The sequence below is a fragment of the Silene latifolia genome, chromosome 5, assembly GCF_048544455.1.
Source record: "Silene latifolia isolate original U9 population chromosome 5, ASM4854445v1, whole genome shotgun sequence".
Classification (NCBI taxonomy): domain Eukaryota; kingdom Viridiplantae; phylum Streptophyta; class Magnoliopsida; order Caryophyllales; family Caryophyllaceae; genus Silene; species Silene latifolia.
The window spans coordinates 20,805,728-20,825,793 of NC_133530.1; the positions used below are offsets into that span (position 1 = coordinate 20,805,728).

General features: G+C 35.7%; 2 protein-coding genes across 2 annotated transcripts; both read right to left on the minus strand.

Moving 5' to 3' along the window:
* Positions 1-1,440: 1,440 nt before the first annotated feature.
* Positions 1,441-5,917, minus strand: LOC141657025 (uncharacterized). Its single transcript, XM_074464134.1, has 6 exons — positions 5,335-5,917; positions 4,475-4,837; positions 3,698-3,915; positions 3,386-3,574; positions 2,960-3,167; positions 1,441-2,426 (listed from the first exon to the last, which is right to left on the minus strand). Exons 1-6 carry the CDS (start codon positions 5,840-5,842, stop codon positions 1,729-1,731), a joined length of 2,184 nt encoding a protein of 727 aa, XP_074320235.1. The 5' UTR covers positions 5,843-5,917; the 3' UTR covers positions 1,441-1,728.
* Positions 5,918-16,110: 10,193 nt separating this feature from the next.
* LOC141655019 (uncharacterized) lies at positions 16,111-19,645 on the minus strand. Its single transcript, XM_074462123.1, has 5 exons — positions 19,343-19,645; positions 18,464-18,655; positions 17,785-17,973; positions 17,463-17,667; positions 16,111-16,811 (listed from the first exon to the last, which is right to left on the minus strand). The coding sequence occupies exons 1-5, from the start codon at positions 19,643-19,645 to the stop codon at positions 16,111-16,113; spliced, it is 1,590 nt and encodes a 529-aa protein (XP_074318224.1).
* Between the last annotated feature and the right edge of the window lie 421 nt (positions 19,646-20,066).

Here is a 20,066-nt window from a genome sequence, read left to right on the forward strand (position 1 = left end):
AGGCCGAGGTAAAAAAGCCGCCGCAGTAGAAGAAGCCGATGCAGAAAATTTTTTACAAATTACTTGCGCAGAATATACGCTCAAACGTACATCGGAGCCCATACCACGGCATAGACTACGCTGGGGGAAAATTGATGGGGCATATTCTGCACCGCTGACCAAGTCAACATATTGAGCAAGGTCAAAGATATCCACAAAGAAGTCAACGGCTTAGACAACTTAGCCGATGCAAAATTTACCATCGGCTGTCGGCTGGTCTCGGCATGGCAACCGCCACCGGGACACATACCCGCGTACTCATATCCAAGACCCCTCGGCGGTGAGTCAACAGGGCCCGCCGGCCTGCCATAGGTCCCTCGGCCGAGGGATAGATCAGTCTTTCCACCTACTAGCCACTTGGCCACTTGGCCACTACGTGACAAAAGGTGAAAGTTTATAAATACTCCTCAACCTTCATTGAGGAAAAGATCCACAACTTGACCTAAGAAACACTATTCATCTGGTATTATCTTCCTTATCTCTCTACAATATACATTCAGCCAAGTAACAATTTATCCCTTAAGTTTACTGACTTGAGCGTCGGAGTGAGTACGCTTGGCACAAAGCCAAGCCCTCAGTTCGTTCATTGTTGCAGGAGAGGCCGAGAGGAACAATTAAGGAAAGAAGGATTCAACCAAAGACGACATTCTACAAGCTACGAGTGGTAACGAATACCTGCTCTGGAATTACACCCGGAACAATCTTAATAGACTAAATATTTGATATTTGGTTATCGAGTAGAAAGATTGGACAATCATCACAAACCTTCTAAATTATCTCTTAATTTTTTAGTTTTTTTTTTTTTTTTACATTGCATTGTATTTTATGGAAGGGAAGATCGATACAAACATGGATAAGGATGACTGAAAATGATATAGGCGTTTTGCGAATCTCTAAGAGTTTGGCGAGGGAGAGGGTATAGGGAGAGAAAGAATCCATGTTGAACATTTGGTGTGAATTAAGTCAAGGGTTTGGCACTGGTCCAAAACTGGACCGGAACCGAAATCGGCAAAAATTAGAGACTGGGGCCGGTTGGAACAGAATTTGACACAATATGCCCATTTCAAATTCCGATTCATTGAATTAGAGATTATAATATATTTTCAAGGAAAATAAAATAAAAAAACATCAAATCTGTTCTTTCCGGTCCCGGATCGGATACTGGAATCTTAGAAAATGATGGACCGGAGACCGGATCGGATTTTTTAATTCCAGTTTCGAAGATTCTGGTCTGGACCGAATTTTGCCTACCCCTAATTTCCGATATAAACCTTTGTTGTTATTCTTATTGTACTCCCTCCACACTATATTTGAAATGAAGAGAAGATTTTTAATTCCAAATAAACACAAAACCAAATTGACAATGCGTTGTTTTTCAGTTTCTAAGAACACAAGTCCAAGTAAAATAACGGGCCCGGCCCAAAGTTACTAGTATTATACAGTATTCCTTTATTTATTCACAACCAACATGGCAACATACAACATAGTAGTAGTATGCCTCCCTTATAAAGGCATTAAAATTCAGGGAGGTATTTAAGCCGACTCGACTGACAACGATAAAAATAAGAAAAACAACAACAGAATAACAGAAATAAAACACACAAAAGATAGATACGAAAGAGCAGGAAACTGCCATAACCATACGTCCATATGACGGACCGGAACGCCGCATTGCAAGCCAAGATGCGATTAACAACGCCTGTTCGGGATGATAAGATGACCGGTCATCTGCCAGCCTTCGCTTCCATCAGGGTACGCGTAAGGGCACTTAAGTATATGAGGCCGGTTCAAAACAAGGTTCCATGCTCCACCGGGACTATCAGTCGAGTAAACGGTCCAAGTACAAGTCGAATTTTCAAACTTACTATGTGTCATCCGAGTAAATGTTTGTATGTCTTTGTTGTTCTGGATGTTATATGGGTCAATATCGACTGTAAACACGTCTCCATAAGGTCTCACCGAGTGATTAAACAGAGGCAATGAGACGGGGTCACATGACACGGCCGCAAGGTCTGAGGCGATAACAATGCTATTCCCTTTTGGGCTGAAAAACGGGTGATTAACATGTCCGACACAGCGGGGTCCACTCTGGACAACCCGTACTACTACAGACGGGTTGTCCACTGCAAGTAAATACACTGCGAAGTATCCTGGGTCGAGACCATTGTCAGATGGAGTACCTTGGGGCTTGTCGCGGGTTGATGAGAATACGATCCATTTACCATTTGGTGACCAGTCGCAATGTGTGTCGGTCCAAAGACCATTTGTGAGCCTTGTCAATTTGATTTCTTTTTCGTCTTTCGCTTTGTGAGCTTCTTCTCTTATGTATAGGTTCTTATGCAAGTCCTTTCCTCCGTCCCTTGTGGATCGATAGACCAGTCTTGTTCCTGTCACATTTTTGTAAGTATATAGTTTTGGTTAAAATACGTCTAACAAACAATAAAAAGTATACAAATGAGTCTAGACCTAACAAAACGGGTCAACGGGTCGGGTTCAGGTCAGGCCAATTCAGCTCGGGTTTGTCACATTATCGGGTTAGTTCAGGTCGGGTTGGGTCCTTTCGGGTTTTCGGGTTGTTTCGGGTATGTTTGTCGGGTTATATTCGGGTCAAACGCGTCGGGTTGTTTTAGGCCGGGTCATTTTCGGGTCAATGACTAAGAGAAAAAAGGCATTTCAAGTCTTTTAGGGTCAATTAAAGTTATGTTTTGTCAGATCATTTTCGGTTTGGGTGGTTTCAGATCAGGTCATTTCGGGTCGGGTCTGTTACAAGTCCATGGAAGGCCGGGTCATTTTCGGGTCGGATCGGGTCAATTTGTGCTTCAAGTGTCATTTGGGTGCGATAGTTTGGGTCGGGTCAATTTTGCTAGGTCTACAAATGACTGAGGCGGAGGGAGTACATATGTTGGTATAAGATGTTTACCGTCTGGACTGCTACAAGGGAATGCATTGTTAGAGCGATTCTTGACAATAGGAAAAGGTTTACTAGGTTTGAAAGTCGATGCATCAAAAATAGCCATGATATCCACTTCGTTGCTAGCGTGAAACGAAGGCCCTTTGCAGAAATAAAGTATGTCCTTTTTCGGATCTTGGCTCCAAATCGGCGAGAACACGCTGTCAGGTCCTTCCCCCTACAATATCGTAAAAAAAAAAGATTAATTACTACAAATCGACAATATAACATAATTAATGTCGTTTCATAATCGATTATATATTGCTTGTTCGTTATAGTATGAAACTGCAGATGTCAACTAATTTAGTCGGTAAAATCATGATATCTGGTACTCATGACCTAGGTTCAAACCCCGTTAGCATCAAAATCTGGTACGTCCTTAGGATTAGAATGTACCTCATAAACTTTACGCAATGGGCCCTTGGTATCGGTAACCCACACAGCAAGGAACTCGTTGTCGACGAAAGCAAGCTTAGTGCCGTCTTTGGAGAATGTCGGAAACACGCCCGAAACCCTGAACAGTCCTAAACCATTAACCGGAGACCCGATATTCATAAGCTGTTGACTTTCGACGACTGCTGGATTCTGTCATACGCAACAAATATCGTAATAATTAGTTAATTACGTCTGTTTTAAATTCGTTTCACGCTTATAAGACCGTCTCAGAGACGAAGTACTACTACGTATACACTATGAAATATGAATTACCTTTAGCTTGATGACACCACGATGATATCCAACACGTTTGTAACCATTATTTTGGGGTATGACAAAGGGATTAAAGTGATCAGACTTTGGTTTGTTTCCCTTAGTAATTAGCACCGGCGTCTGACCTGTTGGTTTGGTGGAGTCGTAGATCTCCACGTGTCGATATTGGTCAGGATCTGTGCGTTTATCTGCGAACGTTGAGCTTTTGCGAATAGTTCCTGTGTGTAACAAGTGATTAAAATCAGAATAAATGTCGTCTTGTAAAGACGGCTTAAATTTTATCGAGTTTGTATTGCTTTCTCGTTTGAGTCGGGTTCGATTTGGTCAAGTTCACGTCAGGATTACGGGAGGATCGTCGAGCAAGGTTGGTGTAGAATGTTAAGGAATATTAAGGTAAGTGACCATGGATCATTTTATTAATTGACAAATTTCAAGTTCGCGATTTTATATACGGAGTATTACGGACTAATTATTACGCTAAATCATTGCGAGAGTTGTTGAAATAGGCGAGATCATTGTAAAGTTGGCTTTGGCCGGGTTCGGGCTGGGCCGAGCTCTTTTGGTCAGGCTCTGAACCGGCCAGCCAGGCCTGCAGTATGTTTTACCCAGGCCAGGCCCGTAATAGGTGGAGGGCGGACTGGGCTGGCGGACCTATTTATTTTTTTTTACTAAAATGGCGGGCTAAGAGCGGGTGAGGCCGGGCTAAATTGCCTTTAGCCCGTGTAGATGGCCAACTCTAAGATCATATGGCTCGTATTTATAGGGCAACGTACGTACCTATTACAACAGTGTTCTCATCGATAGCAGCCGGAGTGATGGCCTTAATTTTATTTGGTGTCACTTGATAAACGGTTCCAGGAGTTCTAAGGTCGGCGCGAAACACAGCCCAATAGTCGGCGGTAGGTTCAGTAGGGTCGTTAAGCTTGCGGTGGAAGAAAATGACATTGTCGCTTCCCCAAGACGGCCAACCACCGTTATAAACGATTATAGTCCGCTGCAAGGGGTTGTTAATAGGAAATACAACAATGTTAGTCATTAGATTTCCGATTTCGCCTTGCCATCCACCATCTTTCCCTTGGAATGATGCCACTGCTATCTTTTTCCCATCAGGTGATATTGCAGGGTTTAAATCTGCTGTGTCTGTCCAAACATTTTATCATAAATTAAAACCGAATTAGATGAAAAACATATGAAAAACTACAATATGAAACTAAAATATTTCCTAGCTATTTATCAATAAAAATCATTTAAATGAAATATATTTACAACTAACAAAAATTATTAAGAGAGACAGTCTCTTTATAAGTTTATTGATAGACTATTTTACATTTTTAAGAAAAAGTGGTACTAAAGCTAACAAAACAGGTATAAATTATGATTAAAAATAAAATATATACATCTATTATGTAAATAGGTACGAAATTACTATGTCATAATCAACAATAAACGGGTCACGAAACACAAATAAAAAAGTACGGAAGTCATGTCTCTCAATAACTTATAATTGAAAAACCGTCTCTCTCAAGTTTTGATGATAAAGAATAAAGAGGTACAGTCAAAATGTTGTCTTGAATACCGTGTAAACTGTAAACTGTAAAGTCAAATAAATATTGGACGGTATGTAGAAAAAAGCTTACTTGAAGGAGTAAGGCGTTTGGTTTCAGCCGTTGCTAAATGAGTCTTATAGATAGCGGTCCATGGTTGTCGACGAGCCAGAGCAGGATCCTTGGTGGTGACATACACAAGATATTCACCGGCGAAAACGCCGCTATCTTCCATGCGTATCCCATTATATGTCCCATAAACTTCAGCAAAACTATAGAATGAGGGCTTTTGGACACCAAGACGGAGAGCTATGTGAAGTGTTTCTAGCCCGTTGGACCTTTCAGACACCAGCATGAGACCCGTGAGCCTGCCAGAGTCCACATCGGCCTCAGTCCCAACTGAGGCCAATACTGGACGCTTGAGCATGAGCTTTAAGGCCGCAGGTGGGATCACCTGACCGTTGTAGTTGTAAGACTTACCATCGGTCAGGTGCACCTCACGGTCAGCTGAAGAGGGCATTGTGGAGAGAGAGAATATGTCGAGAGGTTGCGGTGGACGGTAGGTTGAGAAGAACCCTACGCTTCCTTTTTCATGAGGCATTTTTAGAGGATGTTAATAAATTTGGAGAAGAGAAGAAATGGAATGCTTGAGGTTTTGAGAGGTGAGAACTGATGAGAAAGAATCACGTAGCATGCAGTATTTATAGGGAGCTAGGGCTTAGGAGGGTAGGATTGTAATCTCGTAGAATTATTACTTAGGGGATATTTGGTAAACACATATTAAAATGGAAAATGAAAGGGCGCCACCGGGTGACACCCAATTTGGGCGCCACCCTCTCACATGGGGTGAGTGGGGACCCCTTCAATAAACAATTGTTGTGAGAGGGTGGCACCCAATTTGAGCGTCACCCGCTGTTATACATATGCTGCTCCCCCAGTATAACACTAGGTTAGGAAATAAAAAAAATATAAATTCACCTTTCTACCCCTTGGAAAATATTAAACTTTACCTTCATTTTATATTTAATAGTTTGTTCATGTCCTTATATCTATACAATATTGTTAAAAGGCTTCTAAAAGCATTACATTTAATTCCATGTGGCATACTCATTAAATTTTATTCTATGTTGCATTTTCATAATTTTTAAATTTGTAGATTAATAAATTTACTAAAATTTCTTACAAAAGTGACATCATATATTTTGTAACATATAAGTTAAAGTAAATCAAACTAAAAGACTTTTAAAAGCATTAAATTTAATTCCATGTGGCATAGTCATTAAATTTCAATCTATGTTGCATTTTTATAATTTTTAAATTTGTATTGATTATTAAATTTACAAAAATTTCTCACAAAAGTGTCATCATATATTTTGTAACATATAAGTTAAAATAAATAAAGGGATATTATCATTATTCTTAAATTAATTGTATACATTATATATTTATTGAGTTAAAAAAATTTCAAAAGTGATGTGATTTATACAAATTCACTTACAAATTTCATAATTGTAACATATAAGCTAAACCAAATCGAAGGATATTAGCATTATTCTTAAATTAATTTTATACATTAAATATTTCATGAGTTAAAAAAAATTCAAAAGTAATGAAATCTACACAAATTCACAAATAAAATTTAACATTTTAATTAAAGTTTTTGTAATAAAACCTGTTAATGAATTGATTAAAAGTTCTTCATACTTATTTTTCTAATTTATAAATTTGATTAAGTGTTTGTTGGAAGTGTTGTATTTTTTTTTTATAAATTGTTATACTTTACTTTCCTAAAATTAAAACCTTTTTAATTAAAAATAAAAATAATTTTGTAGTTTAGTAACATTCCTAAAAGTAAAAGTATGACATTTTACTTCAACTACTATTTAAAAACAAGGTAATTGAAAAACTGTGACATTTTTCACATTAGTCCAATTTACTTATTATGTGAAAAACTATTCATGCGTTTAAAAACAAGGCAATTGAACACCCGCAATTTTCATTAACCTTTTTCTTACCTCTTAAGGTTCTCATAATCAATTATCTTATTTATTTAATACTCATAACTCACAAAATAAATGAAAAGGAATATGAAAAATGAGAATCAATGGTTGTATAATCTTATTTAATAATACTCATAACTCACAAAATAAATGAAAAGTAAAATGAAAAGTTTAAAGCTAATGGTTGTATAATGTATATAAAACTAATAGTTTCCATTCACTAATCTTCCGTTTAATATTCATTGATCGTAAATTTTCAAATTACATGCTATATTTCATTGTTGAATAGTATATTTGATTATAGTGAGTATGAACGTATGGTATATAAAAATGAATTAACATCTCTTATATGAAATTGTTATTGTTGTTGTTTTGTAGTACGATAAAGTATTTTAATTTTTTATGTTATTCGTTCTTATGAATCGTTTGCTTTATATTGGAATTTATACTTTTCATCTGGATTAATTTAAATGGCCTAGGCCTACATGTGAGAATATTTCGATTCTTTTGTTAAATCTTCGTCATGTTGATGTTTTCTTTTTGATCAATAAAACATGTGTATCAACTCTACATCATCATCAAAGGCACGTGAATGTAGATATGGTAGAGCCTCATGCAAGTAGTTTGAAGAAAGAAGATAATCAAAAGGCACAAGACTAAGGCGAAAACTAAAGATAAAACTTAAGGTATATACTAATAAATCATTGATGTATCGTTTTATTAGTAGATAAAGACAAAAAAATGTACTTTGTGTCAAATGACAATGAGTTGTAAAGTTTGTATAACAGATTTTGGATAACTATTTTGTTCATATTAGGGTAATATTTTTTCACTTTCTCATATTTAATTTCGTAGATCAAACTATTTATGTTTCAAACACAATGTGTAATTATTGTCTTGTACTACTATACTACTATATCCTGATTTGTGCAAGAATTTGTTGTACATTTAGTTTAATTAAACATTATTATTCACTTTTGAGTATTAAGAAGCAAATCTAAATTTTAGTAAGAAAACTTATATTTATCCCGTGCATTGCACAGGTAACAAAACGAATATACAATCAAGAGGCTACTAAATAATTTAATTTTAATTCACATGACATTTTTATAATCCATTCATAAATTATTATCCTTATTATTACTATTATTATTACTATTTTTTTTACTATTATTATTACTATTACTATTACTATTATTATTATTATTATTATTATTATTATTATTATTATTATTATTATTATTATTATTATTATTATTATTTTTATTTTTATTATTATTATTATTATTATTATTATTATTATTATTATTATTATTATTATTATTATTATTATTATTATTATTATTATTATCTATACAATAACATAGAAATGATATTTTGAGCAATTCCTTAAGTATCAAGCGACATCATCTTACTCTAACTAAGTGATCATTTAAGGACCTTTATAAATTTTCTAATATAAATATGTACTAAATTTTTCATAACCACTAATGTAACTAAAAAGACAAAAAAAAAAAAAGATAAATATGCACTAAATTTTTCATAACTACATGAGTAATGATTTTGGTAAGTATAAAGACAAAATATAAAAATTGGTTAAATAAATGACTATGTAAGAACCTTAAAAAACTCTCTAAGAAAATATGCATTAAATTGTTCATTACTCCATTATCGTTAATGATCTTGGCAACTTAAAAGACAAAAAAATAAAAATTGGTTAAATTAACTCATTAAAATGATGTTTACATCAACTCATTATAATTCATTAAAGTTTAATTTCAATAACTCTCATTATCATTAGCACTAGGAGGGTTTATTTAGATCAATTATAACCGATAACTCAAGAGATATCAATAAAAGTCATATAATCCAAGATTATAAATAAGACCACAAAAAGGCGGGGAGACTTCCATTCACCAATAATTTTTTATTTGCATACTTTTGTTTAGTCTTTTACACTCTATTTAATTGGATTCTAATTTATTTTTGTTTATTTTCAGAGTTACTTACGAAGGATCTAAATGTGAAATGTCGAGGTATAAACAATTAATATTTTATTCTTTTTTACTTATATTTCACATATACCAAGTATTTTCGTTTAGCTTAAGTAAGTTTAATTTAGTGGTTACAATGCTCGAATATTAAAATGGAATACTAACTTAGGGGTTCTCATTAAGACAGATCAAACCATCATACAGATTTAGGAGTTTTGGTGTCATTCCTCATTACATAGTTTTGACTCATATCACAAAATTTCAAAATACCCTAATTATAACATATCTCCAAGTAAAAAAGAAAGTACAGAAAAAGACGAAAAACACTTTCACGAACAATACACCAAAAACAAAACAACAAAAAAAAGTCAAACCCGTGATTTTCACGGGTCACAAAACTAGTGTTATTTTATAAAGATGAGAGAAAATTGTTAATTTAAATCTCTTAATTGTCACACACATTTAATGCTAAATTAGGCCCTGTTTGGTAAACAATATATTAGGTGAAATTAGTAGATTCCGGCTTAAATAGTACTTTGACCAATCAATGTACTAATTTTACGTGTTTGGTCAATAGCATATTCAGACAGGATAATGGCCGTAATCTAATGTTTTTGAATATGCTGCTAATAACAACATATTGTAATAGCATATTGAGTTTATACACAGAAATGGTAGATTTGTCATATAATCTGCTAGTTACCAAACACGCTTTCTAAATTCTACTAATTTCATATGATGGTCAAACCTGCTACTAAAATCTGCTAACCGTATTCTGCTAACGTTATCTGTTATCATTAATCTGCTTCTGCTGTTTGCCAAACAGGGCCTTAATATGCTAGTCAAATTTTGTCAACAAATTCTGCTAATTTTAATCTGTTTTCACAACCTGCTTCTACCAATATTAATCCGTCGTTTACTAAGCAAGGTTGTAATAACCTTGTTCCAATTATTTGTTTACTTTTTTTTTAATTATTATTAAAAATATTTTTTTATTTATTATTAAAAATATTTTAATTAAATGAGAAAAATAAACCCTTCAATTTTCTATTTTTTTTTCCATTATTTAATGTTGCCGAACTTTTTTTTTTTTTTTTTTTTTGGTAACAAGGGAACCCGCAGCCGCTACCTTCGGACCCGCGGGTGTACGTGATAGCCTGCAAACCACGTATACCAGGTAAACCACCCGAGGGTGACAGGCTCGAAGTCTATTAGGCATGGACTCAGGCCAAGAATGCTCCACAAGATTTTGCACTTGGGGAGGCTTGAACCTGGGTTTCCTGGGAATTTCACCCAAGTTTTAACCACTAGACTCCACCCTTGCGGGCTATGTTGCCGAACTTTGAACGTAAATATGTTGGTGAATGAAAAAGATTAATCTATAAAACTACACAAATTCTCATTTGTCACAAGGAAGACTTATTGATAAAACTAATATATATACACTTCTTATGAAAGCATCTTTTAACCTTGTTCCAATTATTTGTTTACTTTTTTTTTAATTATTATTAAAAATATTTATTTATTTATTATTAAAAATATAATTAAATGAAAAAAATGACCCTTCAATTTTCTATTTTTTTCATTAATTAATGTTGCCGAACTTTGACCGTAAATATGTTGGTGAATGAAAAAGATTAATTTATAAAATTAATATATATATATATATATATATACGGGTTGATGACCCCTCTCAAATTTGACTTTTTTCATTCGCAAGAGTCGGAAAACGAATCCATGAGCCATAACCACTTGTTTAAGAGACGAAAGTCATATCACTTCAGCCAACCAAGTTTGGTTGAACGCAAATATATACTCCCTCCGTCCCGGTCATTTGTTGTCCTTTGGTTTTGGCACAAAGACCAAGGAAAGAAGAGATGACCAATTAGTAAATGACATGTGGACCAAATTGAGTGTGAATGGCCAAATTGTTCATCAAATGCAATCCTAAAATAAAAAAGACAACAAATGATTGAGACACCCCAAAATAAAAAAAGATAACAAATAACCGGAACAGAGGGAGTAACGATTAAAAAGATGAAGGTTCGGATATGATATGATAAGAAAATTCCCTTAGATATATTCCAATTCCAAATGCACATTTGAACATAGTACATGATGATAAAAGATTCTATTAAGATTTTTTTTATTAAATTCAGTACGGACTACGGAGTAACAATGCTTTAATCGCAAATCCTTATTTCAGACGGAATGTTTTTCCATCTGAAGTAAAACGGATAAAATGTTGCCATTTTTTAAGAAAATGTAACCATTTAATTCACAAAATATTACAACTAGAGGTGTCATTTTTTACCCTGAAAATGATGTGAAAAATAATGGTCAGAAAATAACATTATTTTATTATAAAATAATGACATGTTGCCCGTCTTATTTCAGATGAGAAACAGCCGTATGAAGAAAAACGCGCTGTGCTTTTATCTTCACAAAATTTTATTTAAAACCGGTAAATCAGTCTTAAGTTTAAGACGGATCAAGCAGTATGAATAAGACGAAAGCAGAATGCATATGGAAAAGTAATGAATTTATTTTATATGCACAAGTGAAATTGTACTTCATCCATTCTAAGGTTAAACGGATAAATCCGTCTTTAAGAGAGATTAACTGTTTATCTTTTAATCTCTCTTTCGAGAATCTTGAATTATTTTTTCATAATCAGAGAGAAGCTACTCATTCCGGCAAGTACTCCGATCCTACCCTCTTCAATTGTGACCTCAAGAGGCTTATCAGTTATCACCCATGGTAACTCGAACCGGCGGAAAGGGAGCACCGCTAGTCACTCTAACCGCTCTTTAACCTCTATTCTCCGATCCAGTCCTTGTTTGAGCAAGTGGGTCGTGACCTTCTGGGCTACAAAAGGATTATTTTAAGTGAACGTTTAGAAAAGGGCCTTCCTTTTACTTGTAAGTGGAAAAAAGCATCTGCTTTTAAAAAAATCAAAAGAAAGGGCGTGCTAGGGACCAAGCGGAGGGAACAATCTCGAGTTTCTGGTTCACGAAAAATTTCTTATTGTGAATAGAATCCTGTGCAGAGGAATGAAGGCCCTATCTAACGATAAAAACAACGTCCCGCTATTGATTGTCAAAATCGGGAATCTTTGGCAAAAAATGTGGATTCTCATAAATTTCATCCTAGTCATTCTTAAAGTTATGGCTGGAGTGTTGGATCCGACTTGTGGTCTTTGTCGCCTTGCCACTTTCAAAGCTAGGCCTTCACTCCGCGACACCAACGACATATCAATTCAAGCTTAACTACTCTCCTAAGACGCTCTTGCCACCAAATCGGAACAAAGTGCCACTAAATCTATGATCTTACGAGTAACGAAATTCTCTTTTAAAATGTCTTAGGTAACTGTCATATGATTTGGTATGTACTTGACCCGTTTTATAAGACCAACTAAAGATCAGTGGAGGAACAATATGTAATTATGAAGATGATTAACGTATATAATATAAAAATGCAGTAATTAAGAAGTAACGAAAAATCTACGATTTTTATTTAACACAAGGACAAATCCATGATATAAAAACAACATTTTTAATTAATTATTTATTCACGTGATGTGTGGTGTACACGAGATAAAATCGAATTTTTGATGTGGACATGTGGTACTAGAGTACTAGACTACTAGTAACACTAGTTGAGAAAAATATTTATTCTCATCTTATAATCTAGTTTCTTTCTTCATAGTGTGAGTATAGCTTTTGTTTTTCGAAGATAATAGATATTCCCTTCATTCCGATTAATTGTTTATTATCCTTAATTTTGGTATAAAGATTAAGAATTGAGGAATAACTCAATTATTTGATAACAAGTGAACCAAATTAAATACGAGCAATTAAGTTAACCATCAAGGTCATTTCTAAAATAAAAAGGTTAACAATCGACTAACAAAACCCAAAATGAAATAGATATACAAATAACCAGAACGGAGCGAGTACTAATATAAATGTTAGGGTGCAAACACATGTCCCACATCGGTAGAATAAAGATGTTCATCTTTATAAGTGTCTACAAAATATAATAGTACGAGGCCTTTTGGGAAGGAGGCCAAGAGTAAATCCGTGAGGGCTTGGCCCAAAGCGGACAATATCATACTATTATGGACAGTGGACACCGGTGCAGCAGAGACCCAACACGGGATATTCACGCTTCCGCACAACAAGTGGTATCAGAGCCCAATGTTCGACTTGGGCTAGACACGAGGATTCATCAGCAGGCCCAAGCCTTGAAGTTGTACACCGTAAGGCATGGAACTCCTAGCTCGGAGTGAGTCCTTGAGCAAGTCCGATCCAGGGCTAAATGGATGAAAGGCGTCATAGGTCTTGTGGGACAAAGACCATTTGTGTACTAGAACTATTGATCAGGTGGACCCTTATCAGATTGGGTGCCACATGTCTGGTGGGTCCTTTTCAGGTTGGATGCTAGAGACCGTTTGTGTTATAGGACTTCTAAAGAGACGGACCCGGTCCAGGGTATATTGGATGCAGAGGATGTTCGATATACATGTGTAGCAAATCCCCAAGAAGGACACATGGACATGCAGGCTCAGAAGCATGTGGGGGCACTCACTTGACCAGGCGGTGACATGTAGTGCAAGACATGGCTCGTGGTAGCATGGTGTGTCGGCTAAGGGGGGGTTATCAAGACTTGTGATGTTTCGGGTGTCTAGATGTTGGGGCTGTAAAGTGTGGGAGTTCTCCATGGAGATCAAGGTCCGAGTCAAAGATGATGGTCCTTGGTTTGAGGGGAGGATTGTTAGGGCAAACCCATGTCCCACGTCGGTAGAATAAAGATAAAAACTTATGTTTATAATTGTCTACAAAATATAATACTACGAGGCCTTTTGGGAAGGAGCCCAAGAGTAAATCCGTGAGGGCTTGGCCCAAAACGGACAATATCGTACTATTATGGACAGTGGACACCGGTGCAGCAGAGGCCCAACACGAGATATTCACGCTTTCGCACAACAATAATTTTATTTATCTTTTCTTTATAAAAGAAAGAAGGAAAATGAAAAGGCGCCGCCACCGGATGGCACTCAATTTAGGCGCCTAATTTGGGCGCCACCCTCTCACATGAGGTGGGTGGAGGCCTCTTTAACTAAGAATGTGTTTAAGAAAGAATCACAATGCTTATATGACATTCTCCTTTAAAAAAACCAAAAAACGTAAAAGCTAACATCATCATCTCGAATAACCGTTCATAGGAATGGAGTTGGAAAAAAATGAAAGGGCATTATCGGGTGACACCTAATTTGGGCGCCACCCTCTCACATAGGGTGAGTGGGGATCCCTTTAATTAAAAATGCATATGAGAGGGTGACACCCAATTTATGCGCCACCAGCTGACGCCCTATCACAATGGAGTTTCACCCATCAAAGTAGTTGAATTACTACGTTTTAAGTTCTGTTTGGCATTGCATTGTACTTTTTTTCATTGAATTAACTTTTATGATAAAAATTTTACACAGCTTATTTTTTTTACAAGCGTTTGACAAGTAGCATTTTTTAGCAAGTAAGTTACCTGAAATGAAATGCTACTTAGAGTACCATTCATATTTCAGGTACCTCATTATATTTTACCTATCTTTTTTACCTTTGAACTTTTTTATATTAAATATTAGTACTCCCTCCATTTATCTATTTTCTTCCCATTTGCTTTATTGCGGTCTCTAAGACGGAACTTTGACTGTATTTTTTTTACATCTATATGTTACTTTTTTTTGTCGGAATTTTTTGAAGTGAAAGATGCATTGACAATAAGTGTAAATGTTTTTGTTTTACAAATTTATATATTTTATTCCCCAACTTATCTGCGGTCAAAGTTCGGAAACTTTGACCTTCAAAAAGCAAATGGGAAGAAAATAGGTAAATGGAGGGAGTATTATTTATTATATGTATGATGTATTGTTTGAGTTTTTTTTTGTTTTGCGTAATCGCGAAAAAAATTACATTACTACTAACAACGCCACAATAACACAACAATAATAATAAAAACATAAACGATAACCATAATAAACCACGTCCTTTTACGTCATTTGACCAAATATCAACTACCTTTTCATCTAGTTTCCCAAACAATTTTAATAAAAATCAGGTAGCTTTTCGGGTCATAATTTTCAGCTACCCTTTCAGATTTATTTTCAAGTTTCAACTACTTTTACAGTTTTCAGGTATCTTTAGAGGTTTTAGACTTTCAGTTACCTTTTCAGAAGGCCTTAAAACCCACAATCACGGGTAAATAAGATCCTATCTCGAGTTGTGAAGTAGCATCGTACGACCAACCTACATCTAACTGAGTTTATATGAATTTTCCTGAGCTTCTCTAAATTTTACTTTTTGTATGTTTAAATAGATGACCTCTAAAACTTTACATTAAACCTCATAATCTAAAACAAAACTCGTGAAAACTTTGTTATAAAGCTCGAATTCTATACTACACCTGGTGGCTGGTGCCTGGTGGTATAATCTACAATTAACAGTCACGTACCACTGCTTGATTAATCCGCTTGAGAGCATGCAAGGTCGAACAATTCATTGTTTTTCAGTTCCAAGAACAAAGTAGGCAAATATGCAAGGGTCCCCAAAGATACTAGTATTAAAATCCTTTATTTATTGACGACCAACATGGTAATTAAGTATTATAAGTAACATACACACACATAGTATGCCTCCCTTAAGGCATTAAAATTCAGGAAGGTATTTAACCCGACTCGATTAACAACGAAAAAAAATAACAATAAAAGAAAGCGGAAATAAAACACTCAAACGATAGCAACAAGAGACAACGAAACTTCCATAACCATACATGAAGCATATTGGGACCAGAATGCCGGATTGCAAGCCAAGATGTGACTAACAACGCCTATTCGGGATGATAAGATGACCGGTCATCTGCCAGCCTTCGCTACCATCAGGATACGCGTAAGGGCACTTAAGTATATGAGGCCGGGTTAGAACAAGGTTCCATGATCCACCGGGAATCTCAGTCGAGTAAACGGTCCAAGTACATGTCGAATTCTCGTACTTACTGTGTGTCATCCGATTAAATGTTTGTATGTCTTTGTTGTTCTGGATGTTATTTGGGTCAATATCGATTGTAAACACGTCTCCATAAGGCCTCACTGAGTGATTAAATAAAGGCAATGAGACCGGGTCGCATGACACGGCCGCAAGGTCTGAGGCCACAACAATGCTAGTCCCTTTTGGGCTGAAAAACGGGTGATTGACATGTCCGACACAGTGGGGTCCGCTGTGGGCGACCCGTACTACTACAGATGGGTTGTCCACTACGACTAAATAGACCGCGAAGTATCCTGGGTCAAGACCATTGTCCGATACTGGAGCATTAGCAGGCTTGTCGCGAGTTGATGAGAATACGATCCATTTACCATTTGGTGACCAGTCGCAATGTGTGTCGGTCCAAGGCCCATCTGTAAGCCTTGTCAATTTGACTTCTTTTTCTTCTTTTGTTATGTGGGCTTCTTCTCTTATGTATGGGTTTTTATGAAAGTCCTCTCCACCATCCCTTGTGGATCTGTAGACCAGTCTTGTTCCTGTCGCATTGTTGTAAGTATATAGTTTTGATTAAAATTTTCTATATACTCAGGAGTCGTTTGGTTCACCATGGGAAGATAGAATTCCCGGGAAGATTAAATTCATGTGAAGTTGAAAATCACGTGAATTTTAGAAATCTTGTTTGGTTGGATATAGGAACTTGAATTCATGGGGGCTAGATGAGTGACTTCCTACATGATGTAGGAATTGGAGTTTCATAGGAAGTTCTACTTCCCATGAATTGGGCAACCAAACAAACCTTCATTTAGCTACTTCCCATGATTTTCGAATTCCTATGAATTTGAAAGGCAACCAAACAAGACTAAAACTTATCAAATTTTCTCCCCAAATTCCACCTACTTATATAAGGTAAGTAGTGAGATTTTTTTTTCCAAACTATTATCTTTTCTGTAATGTATACTCTCTCTGTTTCAGTGATATGTTTACACTTCCTTTATTTTGTAAAGGGAAATAAAGAAAGTGTAAACATATCGGAGGGAGTACTTTTTTTCATTAAATTTTCAATTCTAATGTTTTAATCAAAATAAAATAAAAGTGGTATAAAATTATAAAATACAAACGGCTAATCTTTCTTTTAGAATAACTTGACTCTATAAAACAAAAATATAAACTAATATTATTAGCTTTACCGTCTGGATTGTTACAAGGAAACGCGTTGTTAAAGCCATTGTTGACAATAGGGTGAAGTTTATGTTCGGAAGTGGATGCATCAAAAATAGCCATGATATCCACTGGACTTTTGGCGTCAAACGAAGGCCCTTTGCAGAAATACAGTATGTCCTTTTCTGGATCTTGGCTCCAAACCGGGGAGAACACGCTGTTCGGTTTGACCGCCTAGATTATCGTCAACAAAGAGATTAATTACGACAAATCGACTATGTAATTTAGTTAATATGCTTTATTTCATCTGTTGTTCGTTATGGTACGTCGTTCGGATTAGAATGTATGTACCTCATAAACTTTACGCAGTGGGCCCTTGGTATCGGTTACCCACACAGCGAGGAACTCGTTGTCGACGAAAGCAAGCTTAGTGCCGTCTTTGGAGAATGTCGGAAACACACCCGAAACCCTGAACAGTCCTAAACCGTTAATCGGAGACCTGATATTCATTAGGTCTTGACTTTCGACGACTGATGGATCCTGTCATAGGTCGTAACAAATATCGTAATAATTAGTTAATTACGTCTTAGCTCGAAAATTTTATAGAAATACATACAATTATTTCTTAAACTAGTATAGATCCCGCGCGAATGCGTTGTTTTTTAGATAGGAATATTAAAGAAAATAACAATTATACAACTGGTATTTAAATCAATTTGAAATTTAATTGTAAAATTTATTATTATTAATGTTTTGTATTAGTCGGTGAAACAGGGAAAGTTCAGTATAATTCACTTGTAGATATAATATAATGAAAGTCCAATTACAGATATAATATAATAAAAGCCCAATTACAGATATGATATAATAAAAGTCCAATTATAGCCAAATTCATTTAGGCGGGAAAATTTTGGAGATTTTTATTCTTTAGTATAAGGGGATTAACAAGTCTGTTATAAACCCGTTTCACACTTATATCACGTAAGACATTAAGACCGTCTCAGAGACGAAGTATTACACTATTACATACCTTTAACTTGATGACACCGCGATGATATCCAATACGTTTGTCATCACTAATAGTTTGGGGTATGACAAAGGGATTATAATGATCAGCCATTGGTTTGTTTCCCTTAGTAATTAGCACTGGTGAATCACTTGGTTTGGTGCAGTCGAAGATCTGTGCGTCTATCTCCGAACGTTGAGCTTTTGCGAATAGTTCCTGTGTGTAACAAATAACTTAAATCAGAATAAAGGTCTTGTATAAGACGGTTTAAATTTTATCGAGTTCGTATTGCTTTCTAGTTTGAGCCGAGTTCAGTTTGGTCAAGTTCGTGTCAGGTTTATTGGGTTGGTTTGGAATGTTACGGAATATTAAGGTAAAGTGACAATGTTGGCACATATCAAGTTAGCGTTATCAAAAATTACGGATTAATTATTACGCTAAGGCCCTGTTGGCAAACAATAAAAGCAGATTCATAATACGGTTAATGTTAGCAGAATACGATTAACAGATTGAAGAAAGAATGTTTGGTAATTAGCAAACTATAGGATAATTAAATGTTTTCATGTATAAATTGATACTATATGCTTATAAATATGTTATTAGCAACATATTCAAAACTAGTAGATACCAAACAATACGTTATTAGAAAATGTCGTTTACAAAACACATGAAATTAGCTGATTGATTGGTCAATCTACTATTCAGGCCGGAATTTATTAATTTCACTTAATATGTTGTTAACCAAACAGGGCCTGAATCATTGCGAGGTTCGTAGAAATTGGCCAGATCAGATCATATAGTCCGTATTTATAGGGCAACGTACGTACCTACTACAACGGTGTTCTCGTCGATGGCAGCCGGAGTGATGGCCTTAATTTGATTTGGTTACACTTGAGAAATAACAATATTGGAAGGATCACTTAGGGCAGCACGAAACACAGCCCAATAGTCGTTGGCAAGGTCGTCAAGCTTGCGGTGGAAGAAGATGACATTGTCGCTTCCCCAGGATGGCCAACCACCGTTGTTAACGATTGTGGTCCGCTCGGAAGGATTGTCCATTGGAAATACAATAATGTTAGTCATTAGATTTTCGATTTCGCCTTGCCATCCACCATGTTTTCCTTGAAATGATGCCACTGCTATTTTTGATCCGTCAGGTGATACTGCAGGGTTTAAATCTGCCGTGTCTGCCAAAACATTTGTCATACATAAACTAAATTATATCGGTATCACAATGTTACCAATGTTACTCGCCTGATGTTGTGTTAACTGTTAAGTCAGGCCAAATAGACATGTGACACGATACAACATGACACGACCCTAAATTTGAATGGGATTCCAATCTGAATAGCACTTCACAGAATACTGGTAATTTTGAAACTCGAATTTACCTGTTTTAACATATTACTGTATATGAAATTAACTTTAAGAAAGCTTAAAAAAATTACACATAAGCTCGATAAGATATACTCCCTCCGTCCCGGTCATTTGTTGTCCTTTTCCATTTTGGGGCGTCTCAGTCATTTGTTATCCTTTCTATTTTAAGAATGAAATTGATGAGTAATTTGACCATTCTCATTCAATTTGTTCCACTTGTCATTTAGTTATTGGTCTTTTTCTCATTCCT